The sequence below is a fragment of the Suillus subaureus genome (genome assembly GCF_016647635.1).
Source record: "Suillus subaureus strain MN1 chromosome Unknown BJ212scaffold_62, whole genome shotgun sequence".
In the NCBI taxonomy this organism is placed as follows: domain Eukaryota; kingdom Fungi; phylum Basidiomycota; class Agaricomycetes; order Boletales; family Suillaceae; genus Suillus; species Suillus subaureus.
In genome coordinates, this window is record NW_024538618.1 from 52,301 (window position 1) to 70,391 (window position 18,091).

General features: G+C 48.5%; 6 protein-coding genes across 6 annotated transcripts; 4 read left to right on the forward strand and 2 right to left on the reverse strand.

Annotated features, from left to right (window-relative positions):
* Nucleotides 1-619: 619 nt before the first annotated feature.
* Nucleotides 620-1,693, forward strand: BJ212DRAFT_1591062 (uncharacterized protein; the record flags this gene model as incomplete). Its single annotated transcript, XM_041342507.1, has 3 exons — nucleotides 620-735; nucleotides 822-924; nucleotides 1,049-1,693. 3 exons carry the CDS (start codon nucleotides 620-622, stop codon nucleotides 1,307-1,309), a joined length of 480 nt encoding a protein of 159 aa, XP_041186762.1. The 3' UTR covers nucleotides 1,310-1,693.
* Nucleotides 1,694-3,457: 1,764 nt separating this feature from the next.
* Nucleotides 3,458-5,186, forward strand: BJ212DRAFT_1284682 (histidine phosphatase superfamily; the record flags this gene model as incomplete). The annotated part of the gene is made up of 8 exons (XM_041331842.1): nucleotides 3,458-3,571; nucleotides 3,628-3,948; nucleotides 4,004-4,132; nucleotides 4,187-4,192; nucleotides 4,244-4,391; nucleotides 4,447-4,611; nucleotides 4,664-4,833; nucleotides 4,887-5,186. The coding sequence occupies 8 exons, from the start codon at nucleotides 3,458-3,460 to the stop codon at nucleotides 5,184-5,186; spliced, it is 1,353 nt and encodes a 450-aa protein (XP_041186763.1).
* A 1,553-nt stretch (nucleotides 5,187-6,739) lies between these two features.
* BJ212DRAFT_944948 (uncharacterized protein) lies at nucleotides 6,740-8,003 on the forward strand. The gene is made up of 4 exons (XM_041344414.1): nucleotides 6,740-6,956; nucleotides 7,017-7,085; nucleotides 7,139-7,231; nucleotides 7,287-8,003. The coding sequence occupies exons 1-4, from the start codon at nucleotides 6,876-6,878 to the stop codon at nucleotides 7,698-7,700; spliced, it is 657 nt and encodes a 218-aa protein (XP_041186764.1). The 5' UTR covers nucleotides 6,740-6,875; the 3' UTR covers nucleotides 7,701-8,003.
* A 410-nt stretch (nucleotides 8,004-8,413) lies between these two features.
* On the forward strand, nucleotides 8,414-9,441 carry BJ212DRAFT_1284685 (mitochondrial carrier domain-containing protein; the record flags this gene model as incomplete). Its single annotated transcript, XM_041331843.1, has 4 exons — nucleotides 8,414-8,625; nucleotides 8,679-8,956; nucleotides 9,013-9,185; nucleotides 9,256-9,441. 4 exons carry the CDS (start codon nucleotides 8,414-8,416, stop codon nucleotides 9,439-9,441), a joined length of 849 nt encoding a protein of 282 aa, XP_041186765.1.
* A 173-nt stretch (nucleotides 9,442-9,614) lies between these two features.
* Nucleotides 9,615-12,378, reverse strand: BJ212DRAFT_1394773 (subtilisin-like protein). Its single transcript, XM_041337155.1, has 10 exons — nucleotides 12,277-12,378; nucleotides 11,589-12,231; nucleotides 11,258-11,536; nucleotides 11,099-11,206; nucleotides 10,896-11,045; nucleotides 10,725-10,841; nucleotides 10,471-10,671; nucleotides 10,160-10,416; nucleotides 9,919-10,098; nucleotides 9,615-9,865 (listed from the first exon to the last, which is right to left on the reverse strand). The coding sequence occupies exons 2-10, from the start codon at nucleotides 12,058-12,060 to the stop codon at nucleotides 9,704-9,706; spliced, it is 1,926 nt and encodes a 641-aa protein (XP_041186766.1). The 5' UTR covers nucleotides 12,061-12,231; nucleotides 12,277-12,378; the 3' UTR covers nucleotides 9,615-9,703.
* BJ212DRAFT_1394779 (sulfate transporter family-domain-containing protein) lies at nucleotides 12,379-15,359 on the reverse strand. The gene is made up of 13 exons (XM_041337156.1): nucleotides 15,033-15,359; nucleotides 14,878-14,983; nucleotides 14,726-14,831; nucleotides 14,488-14,679; nucleotides 14,305-14,417; nucleotides 14,006-14,250; nucleotides 13,819-13,957; nucleotides 13,472-13,771; nucleotides 13,360-13,422; nucleotides 13,161-13,308; nucleotides 13,008-13,113; nucleotides 12,772-12,953; nucleotides 12,379-12,727 (listed from the first exon to the last, which is right to left on the reverse strand). Exons 1-13 carry the CDS (start codon nucleotides 15,232-15,234, stop codon nucleotides 12,584-12,586), a joined length of 2,046 nt encoding a protein of 681 aa, XP_041186767.1. The 5' UTR covers nucleotides 15,235-15,359; the 3' UTR covers nucleotides 12,379-12,583.
* Nucleotides 15,360-18,091: the final 2,732 nt, after the last annotated feature.

The window sequence follows — 18,091 nt, forward strand, 5'->3', positions numbered from 1 at the left end:
GGCTCTGCGTCACTGGACACGCACGGCCTGAGGTCCTCTATTGAACTTTTGTTTCTACACAATACGTTCATTATGTCAGTACTCTTCGCAAGACGCACCTCAGTACATGTGTAATCCATATATGCTTCCTCAGTCGTGCTATTTGTTCACTTTTGTTAGAGTCCCTCCTTACTAGTTGCAGTTACACACGCTGACCCAGTGATAAATCTGATGATTGTATTTAGTTCCCTTTAAAAGTGGGCGTAGCTTACACACGATTGCATCTACAAGGTTTCGAAGAGAAACACCCGATGAACAGCGCCCCAACCAGACGCTGAAGGCTCGCCAATTGTTCGGGTCATTTGCTACAAGAAAATCTCATTCATGTCAGCTCGACGAATTAGGGAGATGTTTTTTTAGTAGAGTCAGCCGGGAGGACCGTCACGTAGTCTCGGATATATAGTAAGTACCCGCTCACTGCCATAACAGCCGCTATCTCTTCCTGTCATACCGATAGCCCACTCCAATGGGATTCGTGTTTCTCCAACATCCAAACATGTTTGTTCGACCAGATCATTCCTAAATTTTAAAATCCGCTCAAGAGTCTGCGCAGCTCTTGACGGGTCGGGAGCCGCAGGTGATGGACTTGTCTGCTCACAGACCTCCCCGCTTCTACGAGAAAGTCAACACTTGCCGCATTAATCCTCCATTTCTATGGCGATTCATCTGCTGTAACCGAGGCTCAGACTCAGACAAGTAGGTGGACGCAACGAGGTGATCATACATGTGTTGTATCAATATTATTCACGAGACTGATGATTGAATACTGATCATTACTACAGGCAACCACAACCTACCGCAACGTCGGCTGTCTTTGTCCATGCTGCTTGCATAAAGGAAGCACGTCCCATACCAAAAGGCAAGACTTGGCTCAACTTCAACACCGTCGCTACTTCATAATCATCGTGAATCTAAGGCAAGCGCGTTGCATTGGAACTGTCTTTGTACTTTAATACTTCTTTAAGTATCGCAGTTATGGTGAAATTTAAGAAAGGAATGGTTGTACCAGCGAGGCGTTGCTTTGGGCCATCCGCGCCCCAAGACGGTAGAAGACTCAATGGAGATCATTTCCCCAGTTTTGAGGGATGTGAGGACAAAGACGGGCGTTTACCTCTACACCAAACTCCGCCATGTGAAAACCCTTAGGGCAAAGGCTTTTGGTGCATTGCCTTCGCCTCGGTCCGTACGAGGGCTACCAACCAGCGCGCTGCCGGAGGAAAAATATAAGGTTTTCAAGGAAGCACTGCAAAAGGACCGCCCGCCTAGCTAGTTCCGAGACACAAACCGTCAGTGGCCTATGCTTATCGCCAATGGAAGCGACTGATGTTTATTCTCACTTAGCTTCTCTACCATCTGGACTTCGGGCCATGCGAACTGAATGACACTCAACCCATTTCCACTCTAACATTTACCTACCAACTCATTAAAGTGTTCACAGGCTGCTCGCATTCAACGCCACCGGCGACTCGGACGACTCCGAGTCTCGGGCTCGACTTTTCACATCTGTAGCCAGATCTTCCCGTGATACCTGCACTGATTAGATTTACCACACCCAACGTGTACTCTGCTCTTACAGAATATTAGATAGTGTATGAGCCAAGGGCCCTATCCAGCATTAATATGGAAGGAGGTCGGTGCTAACGGTCGCCGGTACTAGTAGCACTGTGCTAATGCTTCATTGAACATTCCAAACACGCAGTCAACATGCACATACAGCGTGAGAAATTCAATGGGTGACTCAATCAGTTTGCGGGATAGAACGTTAACACTTCCATCTTCCATCTCAGAAATACCATGCCAGTATCTCATACGGTTCCAGCCTACAACGTGTGCGATCGCTCGATTATACGCTCACAATAGGAATAAGAACGAAACGAAGCTACACAGTCACAGCCGTCCGAGTCTTACCGAAACTTCGACCATTCTTTCGAGAGGACCATGCTGGCCGGCAACTCGGAGGTGGAACGCTCGACATTACTTTTCGAATGCGACTTTCACTGGCGCCTGAGCTGAAAGGCGTGTGATGTTGACAGTAGAGCGATGTAATTAGTGTGGTCGGGTCGTCACCCAAATTACAGTGATGCCACTGGCAGTTGTCGCGTGCGGTGCCTGTGGTGTGGGGAAGTACTGGTTCACGCTAACGGTGGGATTCGGGTAGTGGTGCATCTATTGTCATATATCGTGGTGTCTCGAATAGCCAGGGCCGCATGTGACAATACTGCCAATACAAGGCGCATTACGCAACTTCTGTTGTGACTTCCATTGCAACGTCGGACTTTTCATGTGCGCGAAGTTGCCAACTCCTCGCTCACCATCGCCTTCTTATGTATTTGCATATTGGACTCTGCATTTTCCTATAGGCGTGGGCAAGAAAACATGTCTTGCACTATCTCCGCGAGTACTCAGGATGCGGAACCATGAGGCTGTCGTATGTTGATTAATCGGAATAGGTGCAGATTTTGTTGTCATTCGCACGTAAAACGATAATATTAACCTTGCGCATGTCCAGGTGCATGCCCGCAATGATTCCAGTTATCTAATCGTGGCCAGCATGCTTTTCATTTCTGGGATGATGGCCGCTAGCGTATGTTCACGACTTCTCCGGTTATTGACATCTGCCCTGTAGGTTCGGCCAGTCAAGGCTTAGATCCCCTGCTCATTAACGATCTTTGCCTTAGTTCTGCTATGCAAACCCTTCTGCGGCTGCCTACTAAGGACTCTTCTTTGTACTGCTTTGCAGCTGTGCTTTGAAACTGGGTTAGCCCTTGGTGATGTCTGATACAAGTGTGCGGAGATATATCTTAACGTGAACGATTGAAGCTCTCCGTGGTTTTAAGGGGGCTCAGCCCGACTCGTGGTACTGGTGGGGCCGGATCAGGCTGTCCGTCATGCATCAAGTGTCGACCCAAAACAGTAAACGGAGCCTCATTTAGCCTGCGCCCCATCAAAATCAATCACCCGCCTATCCACAATCCTCACCTGTCTATTGCCCCAAAAAAGGATAATATCTATGTTGAGGTCACGATCTTGGCATGATACCCATCGTATCATTCAAGCAGGATGAGGACCTCTTTATCCGCACAGGAGACCTAACTTTTTCGAGTTTCGAGCTTGCCCACTCAGGCCCTTCCGTTAGGAAGCGAGTGTACACACGCACTTTTCAATTTACAGAATGGCCATGCTCTCCGCGAGCTTCTATGCATTGGCTCCGTGCTGTCCCCTCCTTGCGTTTTCCAGGCCTTCTCCTTGCTCACCTAATGTGATCTAGACTCGTCGCTTAAACAAGTGCAAGGCAAACAAGCGCAGGGGCTGGCGTTCCACCATGATTTAAGGACAAGGATTCCAACTGTCACAACAGAACAGCAGCACTCTTCCTCTCCAACTCCTCAACCCTCACCGACTACCTACTAATACAAACATGACTGACGTTCTTGGTGTTCTTGTCATCGCCCGCAATGGTGACCGCACAGAGTACTATCAGGACCCCAGGACCTATGAGAGCTCCTACACCGAAAGCACTGCTCTTGGTGCTGTAAGTCACTAGTATGCGGCTTGTAGCTTCCCTAGCTGATGCAGCTTGCACTACAGGCCGAGTCTCACCAGCTCGGATCCTTCCTTCGCTCGACCTATATGTCCTCGTCTTCTCCTTCATACATCGCGGACATGAAAACCGACCTCGTGGACACCCATGAGGTCCACGTCCACGCCAAGGCTGGCGGTGAGGGTACCGTGATCTTTGACTCTGCTATCGCCCTCCTCCAGGGTCTTTTCCCTCCCAACCCTGCTAACAAGATCGTTCTTGCCAACGAGACCACCGTCATTGCTCCCCTTGGCGGTTACCAGTATGTTCCCATCGAGACTGTCGAGCCCGGTAACGACAAGTCCCTTGAGCCATGGACTGACTGTCCAGTAAGCAATACAAAAATCCAAACCTGGGGATGTACGATCTCACCGTGACCCGCAGGCTTTCGAGCAACACATCGCCGATGTCTACTCGTCTTCTGAGTTCAAGGAGACCGCAAGGGCTGCTGGTCCTTTCTTCGGTTCTGTCAGGGACTACGTTTTCGGCCGCCCTACTACTCTTGAGAATGCCGTAGGTTGCACCTCTAATTCTTTGATACAAATGCTGATTACCTCTGTGATTTAGTGGAATGTGTGTTGCCATCTAACTTAGATTACTGGTGTCTGGCTGAACTTCTTCTAGATTTACGACTACGTCTCGACTGAGCTCTCACACAACAAGACCTACGCTCACCGCCTTCCCCCCACCTTGGTTGAGCAGGCTCGTGGTTTTGCTGACTTCCACGAGAACGCCGTATTCTCGGACAAGGATGTCGGTGGTATTGGTAACTGTGAGCCAATTTCGATTCACGTGCGCTGTCCACCACTAATCTTATTGTTGTTCAGTGGCTGGCCGCACGATCCTCCATACGGTCTTGAGCTCCCTCCAGCGGATTGCATTCAACGGCGACCCTCTACAATTCCTCCTCATTGAGACCTCTTACCAGCCTTTCATCTCGCTATTCCACATGTTTGAGATGGTCAAGGAGAGCCCTGAGCTTGCCGGTATCCGTGCGTATGATCTCACTTCAATGCATTCAGCCGATTAACACAAGGACTACAGCGAACTATGCTTCTGCTCTTGCCTTCGAGCTCCGTCGCGGACCTGCTCCTGAAGACCGTGACTTCGTCAGGATCAAGTTCAAGAACGGCACCAACGGCGCTTTCGAGACCTACCACGCTTTCGGCCACAAGTCTGACATTGCTGCAACGGAATTCATCTACAGGATCGAGGTATGCACCTGCGCTGGTTTTTGAATTTGCTAGTCTTAATACCACTGTTCTAGAACTACGCCATTACCAGCCAGAAGCAATGGGCCGCTGCTTGCAGCTCAGGTCTTGATGATGACTGGCTCCACATTGGCTCCCAGGACGCGATCTCCAGCACTGTCTTTGCCATTCTGGCCGCTGTCTTCCTCCTCGGCATGTTCGTCCTCTCCAAGTTCGTCAAGAGCGCCCGTGCCAAGGCTCAGAACACTCGCATCCGCCTTGCTGACGATGAGGTGAGTCAGTCGCACCCACCTCAGAGCCAGTACCCCAATTATGGAACCCTTTCCAACGTCGGTCCTGGTATCGCGCCTTTCTGAATCGTGCTGACGAACTGTCATTTCCTCTTTCTTGTTCATGACAGAACGTCGTCGCTCAGCCCGCTTCCATGAGTGAGAAGCAGCGCCTTCCCTTGTAAGCGCCGGCCTAGTAGGAGTCGGAGAGGTTGAAAAATATCTTCACTACATACTTCTGCGGGATGAGTTTCTTGTTTGATTGGTATTTGGACCGGATCGCATTGTTTCACAGACTCTTACCACATTTTTTCTTCTCGTTTGCAATATGACTGCTGTGTAGTTTATCACATGGGACTGGGTCCCCCTAGTTAGAAAAATTCACACATTTTCTCGGATTTTTGCATCGCCTGCTGTGACATGTTGATCGGCTTGTCGATGATATAGGGTCGAGGTAAATCATCGGATTGCAGAGAGTGCAACAAAGGCTATTCTGGAGCTTCTGGTGATTCATAGCTCAACATGCACGATACCTGGACATCGTTTACTATGAAACGCAGCCTCCGATCGTAAGAATTCCTTGTATCGCCACCAGACTTGCTAATGTGAATCAGTGAACCTAACTCAAGACTCACTCTTCTGTGGTCCAACGTTCAAGGGTTGATCCACAATTCAGTCCTCATAAGGGCGTAGTCCCCACTATAGAGTTAATAGGAAGTTTTTGTTCAGTGAAACATTGAATCAAGAGCCTCAGCCTAGCTTGCAGACACATAAGCAGATTTCCTTTTCTGTGTAATAAATCACCTAGCAAAAATTCCCTACAGTATTACGTAATTAATACCGCGTGCCTATGCGGTCGAGGACAATCAGTTTTTAACTGACTTTTCAACATGACCAAAATTCCTCGCTGCTACATAGTATGAATTCGATAGACATTTGGCCTATCCGAGTCCCTGAGGCAACTTAGATGGAGCTTTCGTCCGTAAGTGCTCCCCTAAGCAGTCTTTTTACATCTTCCAGTGTGTATGATGAATAAGTGTATCCATTTATCATTTGACGCGAGGTCGTTGGACGCTTGTGTATGATCGAATTTCTTGCTTTACCAGCGAGATCGATGATCTTCTCTCTGAATTATGTTCATTCTTACTACATACGTGTCTTGACGAGTGGATACTGACGAACGTTTCCCGGTGACTATAGGTCTGGACCATGATAATCTCTGCCAGCACAACGTGCCTATAATCCCAGCATACGTACAGAAATATCTGGTTGTGGTGCGGATATGGCAGTGATTCAGAGTGTACCTGGCGTCCTTATCCTCCTCTTCGGCACTGTCTACCCGTTCCGGCATCTGCAGAATTTCAGACGGCTATGGATGTATACGGTTGTGCACCTGCCCATCGATTTATTGCATTGTCCGTAATTTGTCTTGCGCCCTGCCATGACCAGCACAGTGCGCCTCAACTGCCCTTGAAAGCAACTCTCTCGCCTGCATGTTTGCATGTTCGCCAGTAGCCTTCTGGCTTAGATCTCTTGCCCTGTACCGCGTTGTGTCCCCACATTTAGAAAACTAGCCAATAATAGAAGTCCTTCTTTTCCTTCCCTGATACACGAGGCAGGGTAGCCGGTTCCGCATGCCCTCGGAGAACAGCTACATATAGCTATCGGCAACCACACGAGCGATCCATATCAACTCATCTGTTCCCTACACCCAGCACCGATTTCTTCGTGCATTCCCTGCATTTACGCTAGTGTTTATTGTATAACTGCTACATTATGATGGATATCGACATGGACTCTCCAGTCGGTCCCGTGATCGTGACGGACTACGATGAATCGCACAGCCACGGAATTTCAGTGAGATAACGTTGACGCCGAATCAGTTCTCAGAAGCAAGTTCTAACGCTCGTCATGTAGGTATATGGCGCCGGGATTGATCTTTGTGAGCTTCTACAAACACTGACCTTGTCGAAAGGCAAGACCAAGGTAAGCATGAGCCCCTCCCGTCATACGTAAGTTTGACTCCGTGATGGAGAAAGGCTCCCGAAGACGATCCAACGGTCTCTGTTGTCCCCTATGCCTTGCAAAGGGCAAGCGAGGACGGTGCAAACATAGAGGATCCAGCGTACCACGTGAGTGCAACCAAAATCATTGGAATTCCCACCATCAAACTTACGACTCATGTAGTCCGACGCGGAATCATCAAGTTCAAAGTCCAGCTCGTGCGACCTCCCCACCACAACCACCAACCACCTGCTCCCCTCCTCTATCATAGTCCCGCGCTCTCCACTTCCCGCATGCCACTTCCTCCAATCCATCCTCGCTTCACTCGCCCCCGAATCCCACGTGCTCTCTCCATCCCCGTACCCCTACCCCGCGGCATCACACTTCCGGACGACAGGAGGCGAATACCTGGACACGATTCTCACTCATCGCGCTCTGCTCAGTGCATTTCCTCCTGCACACCGAGGCTGTGCGATTGCCTTGCAGGAAATAGCAAGAGCAGTAGAAGTGAGGGCGTGGCGGGCCGATCATGAATCAGATGCAGAGGCAGTGGCAAACCTAAGGCAGGAAGCATTCCTAACTTCCACATGGCTATAACGAATTTATATCATGACGTGCTGCGGGTCAGCTGTCACGGTACACACTTTGAGTGCTATATAATATGTAGCACCCGTTTCAGAGTAGTTCGTGCGTTGGATCGAAGACAATTATGTCCAGATTGAACATTTGGTCCTCTTCCGTGGCGGCCTGTATAGGTTGAGTGGGAAGCGCCCCTTCTACTTCATATTTTGCTGTGGCCGATCTAAGTCTGAGAATCGACGTCCTCTAGCATTAGGAATTACAAATTAATGTTACAAGTGTGACGCACCTTGTGGTTCTACGCAGTAGTACATATTATTCGTGCGACCAGGAAACGACTCACTTCCTTCGATAGGTCTGGCTAGGGAGAGAGTATGACTGGTACTTTAAAGTTCAGCGAGGAAATCACGTAAGTACTACTTTTGCAGGTAATATCACAGGCATCGGCATTGCAGCCGAATAAGGACGTCTCTTTCTTTCGTGAACGAAAGGTTTTGATGAAGTTGAACGTCGCTTCACCACCCAGATGAATATTGGGTTGAGATATAAGAGCTTCACAGTTGCTGTGGGGAACCTCTACAAATCCGATTTTTCCCACTCTGCCACTGCTGTTGACAGGTTCACATGTGATTACTACTCTTATTAAATGCTTGTTCGGTTGAAGAACTAATGCAGTGCTGTGAAAAGGTTCTGTCTTGACCAACATCCCAAATTCGATTCTGGAAGTTATCATGACCAGCATTCTACCACCCTTCGTTCAGGCAGCATCGGGCTCACTAGGAGCAGCGAGCGCCAATGCGCTGACTTACCCACTGGATCTCATCACCACACGTATACAGGCTACGGAGAAGGGCACATCCATACGCAAACAAATCCACACCTATGGACTATCGTCGTTATACGATGGCATTGGGGCAGACACTGGTGCTACCCTACTTTCAAGGTCAGTAGCTTCTGCATTCTGTGTCTAAGAGTTGTTCATCATCATCGAATCAGCTTTTTGTATTACTACGTGTATTCCTTCTTGCGAGCAGTCGTTGTCCGCGGAAATGGAAAATCAAAGGCAGCCATGTTGTCTCTTCCACAGGAGCTCGCAATTGGTTACCTATCAGGCATTGCCAGTAGATCCATCACGACACCTCTCAATCTCATTACGGTGCGCTTGCAAACCGCTCGAGTGAGCGATGATTCCTCAGCACAAGGAGGAACATCACGGTTCACGGCAATTTGCCAACAAATACTTCGGGAAGAGGGGTTACGGGGATTCTGGAAAGGTTTGGGTTTCAAGAAGCGCTTGTTCGATCATCACAACTTATGATAATGACCATAGGGTTCTCATCCAATTTTGTGCTTTCACTCAATCCCGCGGTCACACTCTATCTGTTCCAGCAGTACAGACGAGTGATGCTCAAGGGGAAAGAACGTGCCTCCCCACCCCCAGGCCATTCCTTCGTAGGAGGCGCGCTTGCAAATTCTATAGGCGGGTCACATTCCTCTGATGCTGTTGTTTAACAAGTGCTAATACGCGACTCACGAAGCCGTCATTATGTTATACCCGTTGTTGCTCGCAAAGACTGTCGTACAAGCTTCCCGTAGATCTAATTCAACCAACAATTCATCACAGGGCCCGTCAATACGATCATCACTCCAAGGAATATATACCGCTGGCGGATTCTTCGCCTTATACCGTGGTCTCGCGGCGCAGTTGTTCAAGGGCATACTGAGGCAAGGAACAGCTATGATGGTGAAACAAAGGTGACTTACTAGCCCCCTCTACCAATGCACCTGTTGAATTTATGACCCCACCAGGATCGAGCAACTGGTCGTACAGGCCTATCTCAGACAGCGAGCACTGCGTCGCGTCCAATATAAAGGTTAATAAGCATACCCAAACAATCTCAAGTGCCAGTGTATAATGTTTTATTTTATTGAATGCAAGTCTTGTCAAAAAGTAGTCAGTGCGGGAGGTATGAATATGGTCCGAGTCCGAGTATAGTGAAAGTCCTCTGCTTAGAAAGAGTTTAAATAGACAGCCACTTGGCAAGCAGAGAGGGAAAGTATGGCGTCCCGAGGCCGGTGACGGGATCCCAACCTTTAGTTGCATTGAATCCCAGAGTGCCACACCCTGGGTTCGTTCCGTTGGTGACATCTTTAAAGCTAGGTACGAAAGCAGTGGAGTAGATCTTCAAAAAACGTCAGCTACAACTTGAAATTGGAAGAGTGATGCATGACGCACAGTGGGGTTGATGAACCCAAGAGTTGGTTTGCCGCGCGCGATGCGAGCATCGTTCACCATGGTCAAGATAGCACCGACGACAGGTGAAGCCGCGGACGTCCCATACACGAGCTGGAAACTACCATCGATAGCAACGACGTAGTTCGCTCCATTGGCGGAAAGATCGGGATATGCACGGGACTGCAAGAATGGTCAACCTTGCCCTTGACTAAACTTGGGTCTGAACTATGAAGAGACCTACTCCGGTAGAGTTATAGATATCCTTCGAGTACGAGATCGGATTAGCTGCTAGATACCCTTTGACCGCACCCTTCTGATAGTCGGGCATACTGAAATAGTTGCTGAATCCACCGCCAGAGTAAATGACTTGTTCACATGCGTTTTCGGGTTCCCATACATTTTGGCCAGGGCTAACTTGGGTGGCACCGACCGCAGTGACATATGGACATGTAGCAGGGAAGGAGGGATTGAAGATTTTACCGTCCCAGGTTTGACTACCTGCAATAAAATAAGTCTAAGCTTTGACGATGCTTGAATGATCTGCGAATTTACCATCGGCATTTAAACAGTTCCCTGTGTTCCCTGCAACGCCCTCGTCTCCCGAACTGAAGAGGAAAGTAACACCCATGAGGCCGAGCTTCGCGTACTCATCACATTGGCGAATAGCATAAGCGGCAGAGAGGTCGGCCTCATTGTATCCGTAGGATGTAGAAATGACGTTTGCGGGCTGGACAGTTCCGCAATCCTCATCGTCTGGATCGTGCAGCTGAATATAGTTAGAATATCATCATATTTGAAAAACTTACCGTTGTATCCGCCACTAGCAGTGTCAGGATAAACAGGATCCTGGGAGGGATCATCACCGCCATCATACGCGCAGTATGTCCCATCCAGGGCATCAAGGAAGGTATTGAAAGAACCACCTAAACATCGGCACAGTCAGCCTTGTATGTTGAACTTACCGGTCATCTCCATACCTTCAACCCAATCTCCAACTTGGTAAAGAGTAATGTTTTGTTTCTTTGTTACCAAGGTCATACCGTACTCCAGATCGAGGTTGGATTCCCCATTGTAGTCGAAGGAAGCGTCAGAGCCAGAAGCGCTGGAGCCAGAAGGTGTGAGGCTGCCTAATACAACCATCTTGATCAGTTGCTCTGTGGGAAATGAGTTGCAATGGTACCTCCATCGATCGAGACCAATGTAGGGGAAACTCCCTCGAGATCAGTTGAAAAATTCTTTGCGAACAAGTCAAGATCAGACTGCACATAGACCTGTGGGGTGTATTCCACTTCGTAGTTCGTCAGTCCCCAGCATAGTTGCACGGCGGAAGTGCACGTACCAATTCCATAGCTGTTGATGTTCCCGGCGACTGGCTCGTACCAAAGTCCGTAGAGAGCCCTCAAGCAAATTGGCGTTATTTGCTTGTCACAATCCTCAATCTGGTCCAAAATGTCGTCGATGTGACCGGTCGTCTTAGGAGTGCTACCCTGACCAGGTTGGCCGATCGGGACTCTGCTATATTGATCACGCTTCTGGATCCTGGCATCAAAATGTATGGTAGGAGTCACGAAGTCAACATGCGGGATCACATGCTCTGGTAAATGGTAACTCTCGCAGGCTGTGGTCAAAGTTAAAATCAGGTCAATGAGCGCTATGACCACAAGACTCACCAATGTGTTTTGTGCCGGTTTCGTGATCGTACACATGGTATTCAGCAAGCAAAAGATTTTCAGCCTCTTCGACAGTAGAAGCCACTTCAAGCCAGCCCTTCGTGGGAGAGAGTTTCATGCGGTGGGGCTCTACACCGCTTTCGATCAACCATGAACGCACGGTCTCGATGGTTTCGGGTTTGGGGGCAAATTTAGCTGCGATCTGACTTGCAGACCAGTGGTTACCGTAATTGGATGAACCAGGATGCGACACGTCGTAGAGAAGTGCTTCAATGTTCTCGATATTTGACTGGGCAAGCGCAAATCGTAAGGGAATCGATGCAGAAGAATCGAGCTTTCGTGCACGGGTCCATCCTGTGGGTATGTGGGAACGCTGTTCGTGTACCCGCCAAGGAGAGAGTGTGGGGTCGGCAAACGCACTGGCGGCGAGGCCGAGTGTAAACGAAAGGACAGGTAGGAGGAAAGAACGCATTAGCTGTAAGAGCCACAAAACAACAAAAAGTGGGAGAACGGTACCAAAGTCAGTAGGAAAATCTCATCATTGGTTTTATAGCGTCCAAGATTCGAGCTAAAATAGTCTCGATCAAGGAAGCGAGCAATGTACGTAGATCGTCGTAACCATGCATAGCAGAACGTTCTCGTTCTGAGACTCATCAAATCATGATATTACGATGTGGGTGCATGATACCTTGGAGGAGCCATGAGGCTATGAAGCACGGATAGGACAACCGTCAACATTAACGGCCATCTCTGAACATGAGCGGCAGTGAGTCCAAAAGCATCGTAATAGGTGCTAATAATAGGTATCGACACTTCTCGAGTTTCAATTTCAACCTCATATAATTGTATTATGTAAGTATATGCATATGTTCCACTCGCAAGCTCCGTCATATATTCTAAGTGCCACTAGTCTATGTGCCCGATGCATTACCTTCGTCAAAAGGTCGTCAACGGTCGTAAATCTTCGTCAAACAACCACATGAAAATTGGGCCCTTCATTGCTGCCCAATGCTGGTCATAGCATCTCCTAAGGTGGCAAAGAATGCCTCGGAGCCTAGGAGCTCCTCAATACCTGCGCGCTCGAACATTTTTCGAGGACCAGAACGAAGGTGAGTCACGAAGAGCTCAACGCCACGATTCTGATCGAATGAGATAAAGCTTTCAAAGTCGCGTAAGCTCTTACCTGATACGTCTCCAACAGCTCATGGAAGATCTGCACTGCCGAGGCATCACACGTTTCGACGTCTGCCATATGGAATACTAGTGTGCTTGCGGGCTGCCTTCTTGGCTCTTCTGAAGGGTGGGTCCTTTCTGGGCCATACAATTCCAGTCTACGAAGACGTTCTTTCAACTGTGCCGTGTTAGCTGGTATGCGTATTGAGCTTTGTCGGCATTCAATAAGATGATATAGAAGCGCACCAAAGTCCAAGCTCTCTCTGATACGAATGATTAATATGCCAGGAACATCTTCAGCGCCCGGATTGTCAGCAATGGGCCCCCATTGATCAGTGCCAGGAATGCGTCCCTGCAACACCGTCTGAGCGCTTAAAAATGTTTTAGGTAATGACATACCAGTATAATCAAGCGAGTGTGCGAGGAACGCTTGATAACAAGCAGCAAAGAAATGATGAGACTGACAATGATTCCGATCTCAATATTCCAGATGACAGATAGCGAGAAAGTGAGGAACATCATTGCAAGGTCAGTCCAAGCTCGGATCCTTAACGTCAGTGGTCAGCACCCTAAGACTATACAAGACAACCTATCGCACCTCCAATAATACATTAGGTCATGGGGAACCTCGCTGAATAATGATATCACAAAGAGGCAGATGCTGAAGCCAAGTCAACGCCACAGACCAAGCGGAAATGAAAGGCACGCACATCGAGGCCAAGACACATCTTGGCAGGTAGTATAGATACGGGAGAAGGAAGAATGTCGCCAACAATGTTATGCCGGCAGTAACAAGGGAGGCCAATTGCGTGCGCGCACCAACATCGCCATTAATCTTCGACCTCACAATTGAGCCAAATGCTGGCAACGTGCCAGGAACGAAAGATCCAAAAAGGTTAGCAGCCCCAAGTGCAACGAGTTCACGGTTCGGACTGATGGAGTAACCAAAGCGATCAGCGTTCTGCTTGGCCGCAACGGTACTATCCAAGAAACCCATGATGGTTATCAAACTGATTGATGTTAATAAATATATTCGCGAAGGAAATTATGCGCATACACTGCAGTCGATGTCGTTCCTCTGATGTAGCTTATCGATTGTTTCAGCGGAAAGCTAAAGAAATGACCGCCAGTATTGATAGGTATTTTGCCGAGGATATCAACACCTTCTTCGTCCCAACGTAGATAGCCTGAAATAACTATGCAAACCAGTCAGAGAACCAAAGATAAGAAGCTAATGGTCATACTTGTAGAGAGCACGACAACGAGTAGGACTTCAGGGAGCCGTTCGATCCACCAAATTCGTCTGAAGTAACCTTTGGAAGTTCTCATGAATATGAGCACGAGCAGCGCCCCGAAGCTGACCAGCATCGTCGGTTTGTGATAATTACTCCATGAAAATTCTAGAAGAAAAACTATCTTGTCCAAGGTTGACTCGGGATTCATCTGGTTCTCTAGGGCAACGAGGCCAAACATAGGTATTAGTTGTTCTCTATGATACAACTTGAGCGCTTCGTGGGTCATCTTTTTTAACGATTGTACGCACATCGTAATGACGACTGCAACTGCAGTCACGAATCCTCGGAGGAGTGCACGACTGAGGACAACATCCAGGAAGCCCAGCCGAAAGAATCCAAGCATCGACGCAAACAACCCAACCTACAAAGTTATAATTTGTCATATGAGTCTTTTTGAGGCAATGTTCTAGCCCCAACAAATCATTACTTACCTGGAAAGTGATGGCAGTGGAAACTGCAATACCGACGGCATCGGCATCTTCCGGACGAGTATGATGATCCCCACGACGGTAATCGGAAACTGCTTGTCCAACAAGGAGTGAAAGCGCAGCTTCTGGAGCAACATTAAGTTGTCTTGACGTCCCCAGAAGACTGTACATGATCGGCGGTATGGCGGCAGCAAACTAAAGAGAAATGAACATTTTATCGGAAAGATACGAAGGGGCGCACCAAACCAGTTGTAGGACTTAGCTTCGCAAGTGAAGTTCCATAACTGACAGACTGGGGAATGAGCATAGCCGCAAGAGTGACTCCAGCTAGAAGATCGCCACCCAAGCTGATGAATATGAGCTCATGCGGTTGACATTGCCATGTCTACTCACAGGGAAACCGAATAGTCAGGTATCCATGCAGTAGATGGAACATAGTATCGGACTCGTTTCTTAAACATCGAGTTGCGCTTGCTGGTATCCTTTGGCAACTCAACACCTGTATTTTCTTCTATGGATGGGTCTAATAAATGCTAATAAATGCTCACCAGAAGCAGAAGTTCTCATAGAAGAAGAAGAACCGTACTGGGCGTGAGTCGTATGACCTGTCTCAATGTCGCTCTGATTTACGAGTGGTGTCCGTTCTTCTCGATGAACCATGTCTGACAAGGATGAGACGGAAGCAGCTGTTGACAAAGAGTGAAACCACGAGACGGGTTCCATGGTGCTACCTCCACTCTGCTGCGTCATTGCTGAGCATATACTTTTCGTGAAAGACTGCGAGCCGCACTTCCGCGAGTCGTTCGACGGAAAGTTAAATTGAAGGTAAATTCCAAATTCGGAACTAACCGCTCCCTTTCAACCCCGACAACCGATCTCAAATCAACGTTTACTTGCACTAACTACTTTGCTAGGCCTGCCGTCTATAGAGATATGTAACACCTACCACACGCACCACTGCAGCAGTAAGACATCACTGATCCCTCCAGACAAGCCCAGTGACTTCGGCCGTGTTCAATTCAATCACCATCAACCTCCAGTAAAATGTCGCAGCTCATTTCAAGTACCACACTGGCAGTGACCACACCCCTTCGAACATTTAGAGATCATACGGATACAATACATGCTGTAGCAGTTTTCCCAGATAGACAACGCATGATTACTGGCTCGTGGGACAAGACACTTCGTCTGTGGGACTTGGAGACAGGTGTCATGTTGAACAAGATGGTCGGGCATCACGAGATGGTGCGCGCATTAACGGTATCACGAGATGGGCAATTCATAGCAAGTGGTGGTTGGAACGGAGAGCTCATCGCCTGGCACGGGGAAACTGGGAATCCTCTCCACCAAGCTATTGGCGCAGCCCATCCTGAACGGATCCTCACGCTGGACTTTTCTCCCAATGGAACAGTGCTGGCCACTGCTTCATCAGATCGAACGGCTAGGCTGTGGAACACAAAAACATGGCGGTGGTTACAAGGAAACCAATTACACTGTATGGGCATCGTCCGCTCCGTTCGGTACTCACCAGATGGTGAAATTCTTGCCGTTGCAACAAACGGTGACATCAACATTTTCAATTGTGGTACGAGGGAACGCGTCGCAAAGTTCAAGGGTCACACTAGACGAAACTTCTGTCTCGCGTGGACGCCCGGTGGCACACGTCTTCTCTCGGGGGGCGATCAAAATGATCCCACCATACGTGAGTGGGATCCATCGACCTGGATGCAGGTCGGTGATCCCTGGATGGGCCATACCCATACTGTCCATGCCATCGCCGTTAATTCTAGTGGAACACTCGTCGCGTCCGCATCCGAAGACAACAATATCCGTCTCTGGCGGCTCTCAGATCGACGAGTCATTGGCATCTTCCAGCACTCAGACTGTGTGCGATGTGTCACCTTCTCCACGGATGGCAAGCACATCCTTGGTGGAGGTAATGATAAGATGATCTCAGAGTGGGAAGTACCCCACTCGGAGTCTGTAGGTTCCCGGTGATTTCATATTCCTTCGTCATCTCATCTCGTGTATTTTTTCGGTGTCAAGGCTCAAGTATCTGATCAGATCCTCGCCATCAACGCGACCGCCCGCGATGCATGCATCGCGGGTGACTTGTCTACCGCTGAACAGCTTCTAACACAAGATATTGATACCGATATCAACAACTGCACTTCCTATGCCAACCGTTCATTCGTACTGGCACGCAAGCATCACTGGGACCACGCGCTCCAGGACGCAATCAAGGTGAGATATACTGACCCATCATCGGCGCCTTGTGAAAAGCAAGCTAACTTTCATCGTGACATAGTCCGTCACTATCCAGCCCTCCTTGATTGGGTATATCTCTATGGGCATCGCCCTATGCGGAAAAGGGAAACTCGGGGACGCGAGGAAAGAACTTGACCTCGCATTCATGTTCACGAACGAAGATTCAAAAACCATTCATTTTCTTCTCTTGATTAAGGCATGTCAAAATTTTCCTTATATACTCCGTGCTTCATTACAGTTTTCAGGCCATCGTTATTTTCAATGCAGATCAGCATGAGGAAGCAATTCTCCGCGTCCGGAAGCTAGCTGCCGTTTCTCCCAATGTCGATATTCTCGCGTGTCATGTCGTAGAAGTGAGTGTCTTAATCAAGCCCAGGTTTCGTGCATTTATACTGGTTTTCACACATCAGGCCTATCTACATGTTCAGCTTGGAATTAATGCCTTGAATGGCGCCCATTATGACGAAGCTGCTGACCACCTTACTGCCGCTGTCAATTCCGGCACTTTCTCATCCAACTTGGATATACACATAATTTACGAGAACCTGGTGGTGGTATGTTGTGATGTAATTGAATGTGCTTTCAGTGCTCAACCGCGTACTTTTTGTAGCTGTTCGGTTGGGACCTGAAGTTCTTGTGGCAAAATGCACACCAGAAACTTTGCGATGCACTTTATCAGGGAGGTAGACTTGAAGAAGCCCTGGGGTTGTACCGAGAAATGATGGATAAAATTGACGAAACCACAAAGGCCCGCTGCGTTGATTGGTCCAATGGCAAGTCTTGAGTTTACATTGTCACGCAATCTATGATTCTCACCCGCTTTTCACTCAGCTTTCAGGCAAGATTGCAGCGCGCTCTATCTTCCAAAAGGAGATGCCGCATTCACTGCGAGCAATTACGACAGAGCTATTGACCTATACTCTGTGGTGGTCGACCTGAATTTTGCAAATGACACCGTCTTTGCAAACCGCAGTAAGGCGAGGTCGGAAAAAATGTTATGGGAGGATGCGCTCCTCGACGCACAAAAGGTGCGATGACATCTACTGTTTTGTAACCAATGTTCAATCTGGCAATACATAGGTCGTTGAACTCAACCCCTCATCTCATATCGGTTACCAGTTGAAGTACATAGCGCTTCATGGCGCGCAACGTTATGATCAAGCTATCATGGCTTTCGAAGTGATGCTCGCCAAATTAGACAGTGCTCAAGACATGCAGATACGAAGTAAGCTCTAAATAATAAATAATACACGTGTCCAGATGCTCAAGTCTTTCCTCAGAGCTGCGTGAGCATTACGTCAGTCCCTCCGAAGTAGAACGTGACATTCGAAAGTCCGTT

What these genes read in the sequence shown, in the direction of transcription:
- BJ212DRAFT_1394779 (XM_041337156.1), bottom strand. Translation starts at nt 15,234, where the DNA reads ATGACGCAGCAGAGTGGAGGTAGCACCATGGAACCCGTCTCGTGGTTT. An exon ending in CCACTGCCATCACTTTCCAG is followed by an intron (nt 14,418 to 14,487) that starts GTAAGTAATGAT and finishes ATAACTTTGTAG; the next exon opens with GTTGGGTTGTTTGCGTCGAT. An exon ending in CAGAGAGAGCTTGGACTTTG is followed by an intron (nt 12,954 to 13,007) that starts GTGCGCTTCTAT and finishes TACGCATACCAG; the next exon opens with CTAACACGGCACAGTTGAAA.
- BJ212DRAFT_1394773 (XM_041337155.1), bottom strand. Translation starts at nt 12,060, where the DNA reads ATGCGTTCTTTCCTCCTACCTGTCCTTTCGTTTACACTCGGCCTCGCC. An exon ending in CATCAACAGCTATGGAATTG is followed by an intron (nt 11,207 to 11,257) that starts GTACGTGCACTT and finishes CGAACTACGAAG; the next exon opens with TGGAATACACCCCACAGGTC. An exon ending in ATATCTATAACTCTACCGGA is followed by an intron (nt 10,099 to 10,159) that starts GTAGGTCTCTTC and finishes CCATTCTTGCAG; the next exon opens with TCCCGTGCATATCCCGATCT.
- BJ212DRAFT_944948 (XM_041344414.1), top strand. Translation starts at nt 6,876, where the DNA reads ATGATGGATATCGACATGGACTCTCCAGTCGGTCCCGTGATCGTGACG. An exon ending in TGTCGAAAGGCAAGACCAAG is followed by an intron (nt 7,086 to 7,138) that starts GTAAGCATGAGC and finishes TGATGGAGAAAG; the next exon opens with GCTCCCGAAGACGATCCAAC. An exon ending in TAGAGGATCCAGCGTACCAC is followed by an intron (nt 7,232 to 7,286) that starts GTGAGTGCAACC and finishes CGACTCATGTAG; the next exon opens with TCCGACGCGGAATCATCAAG.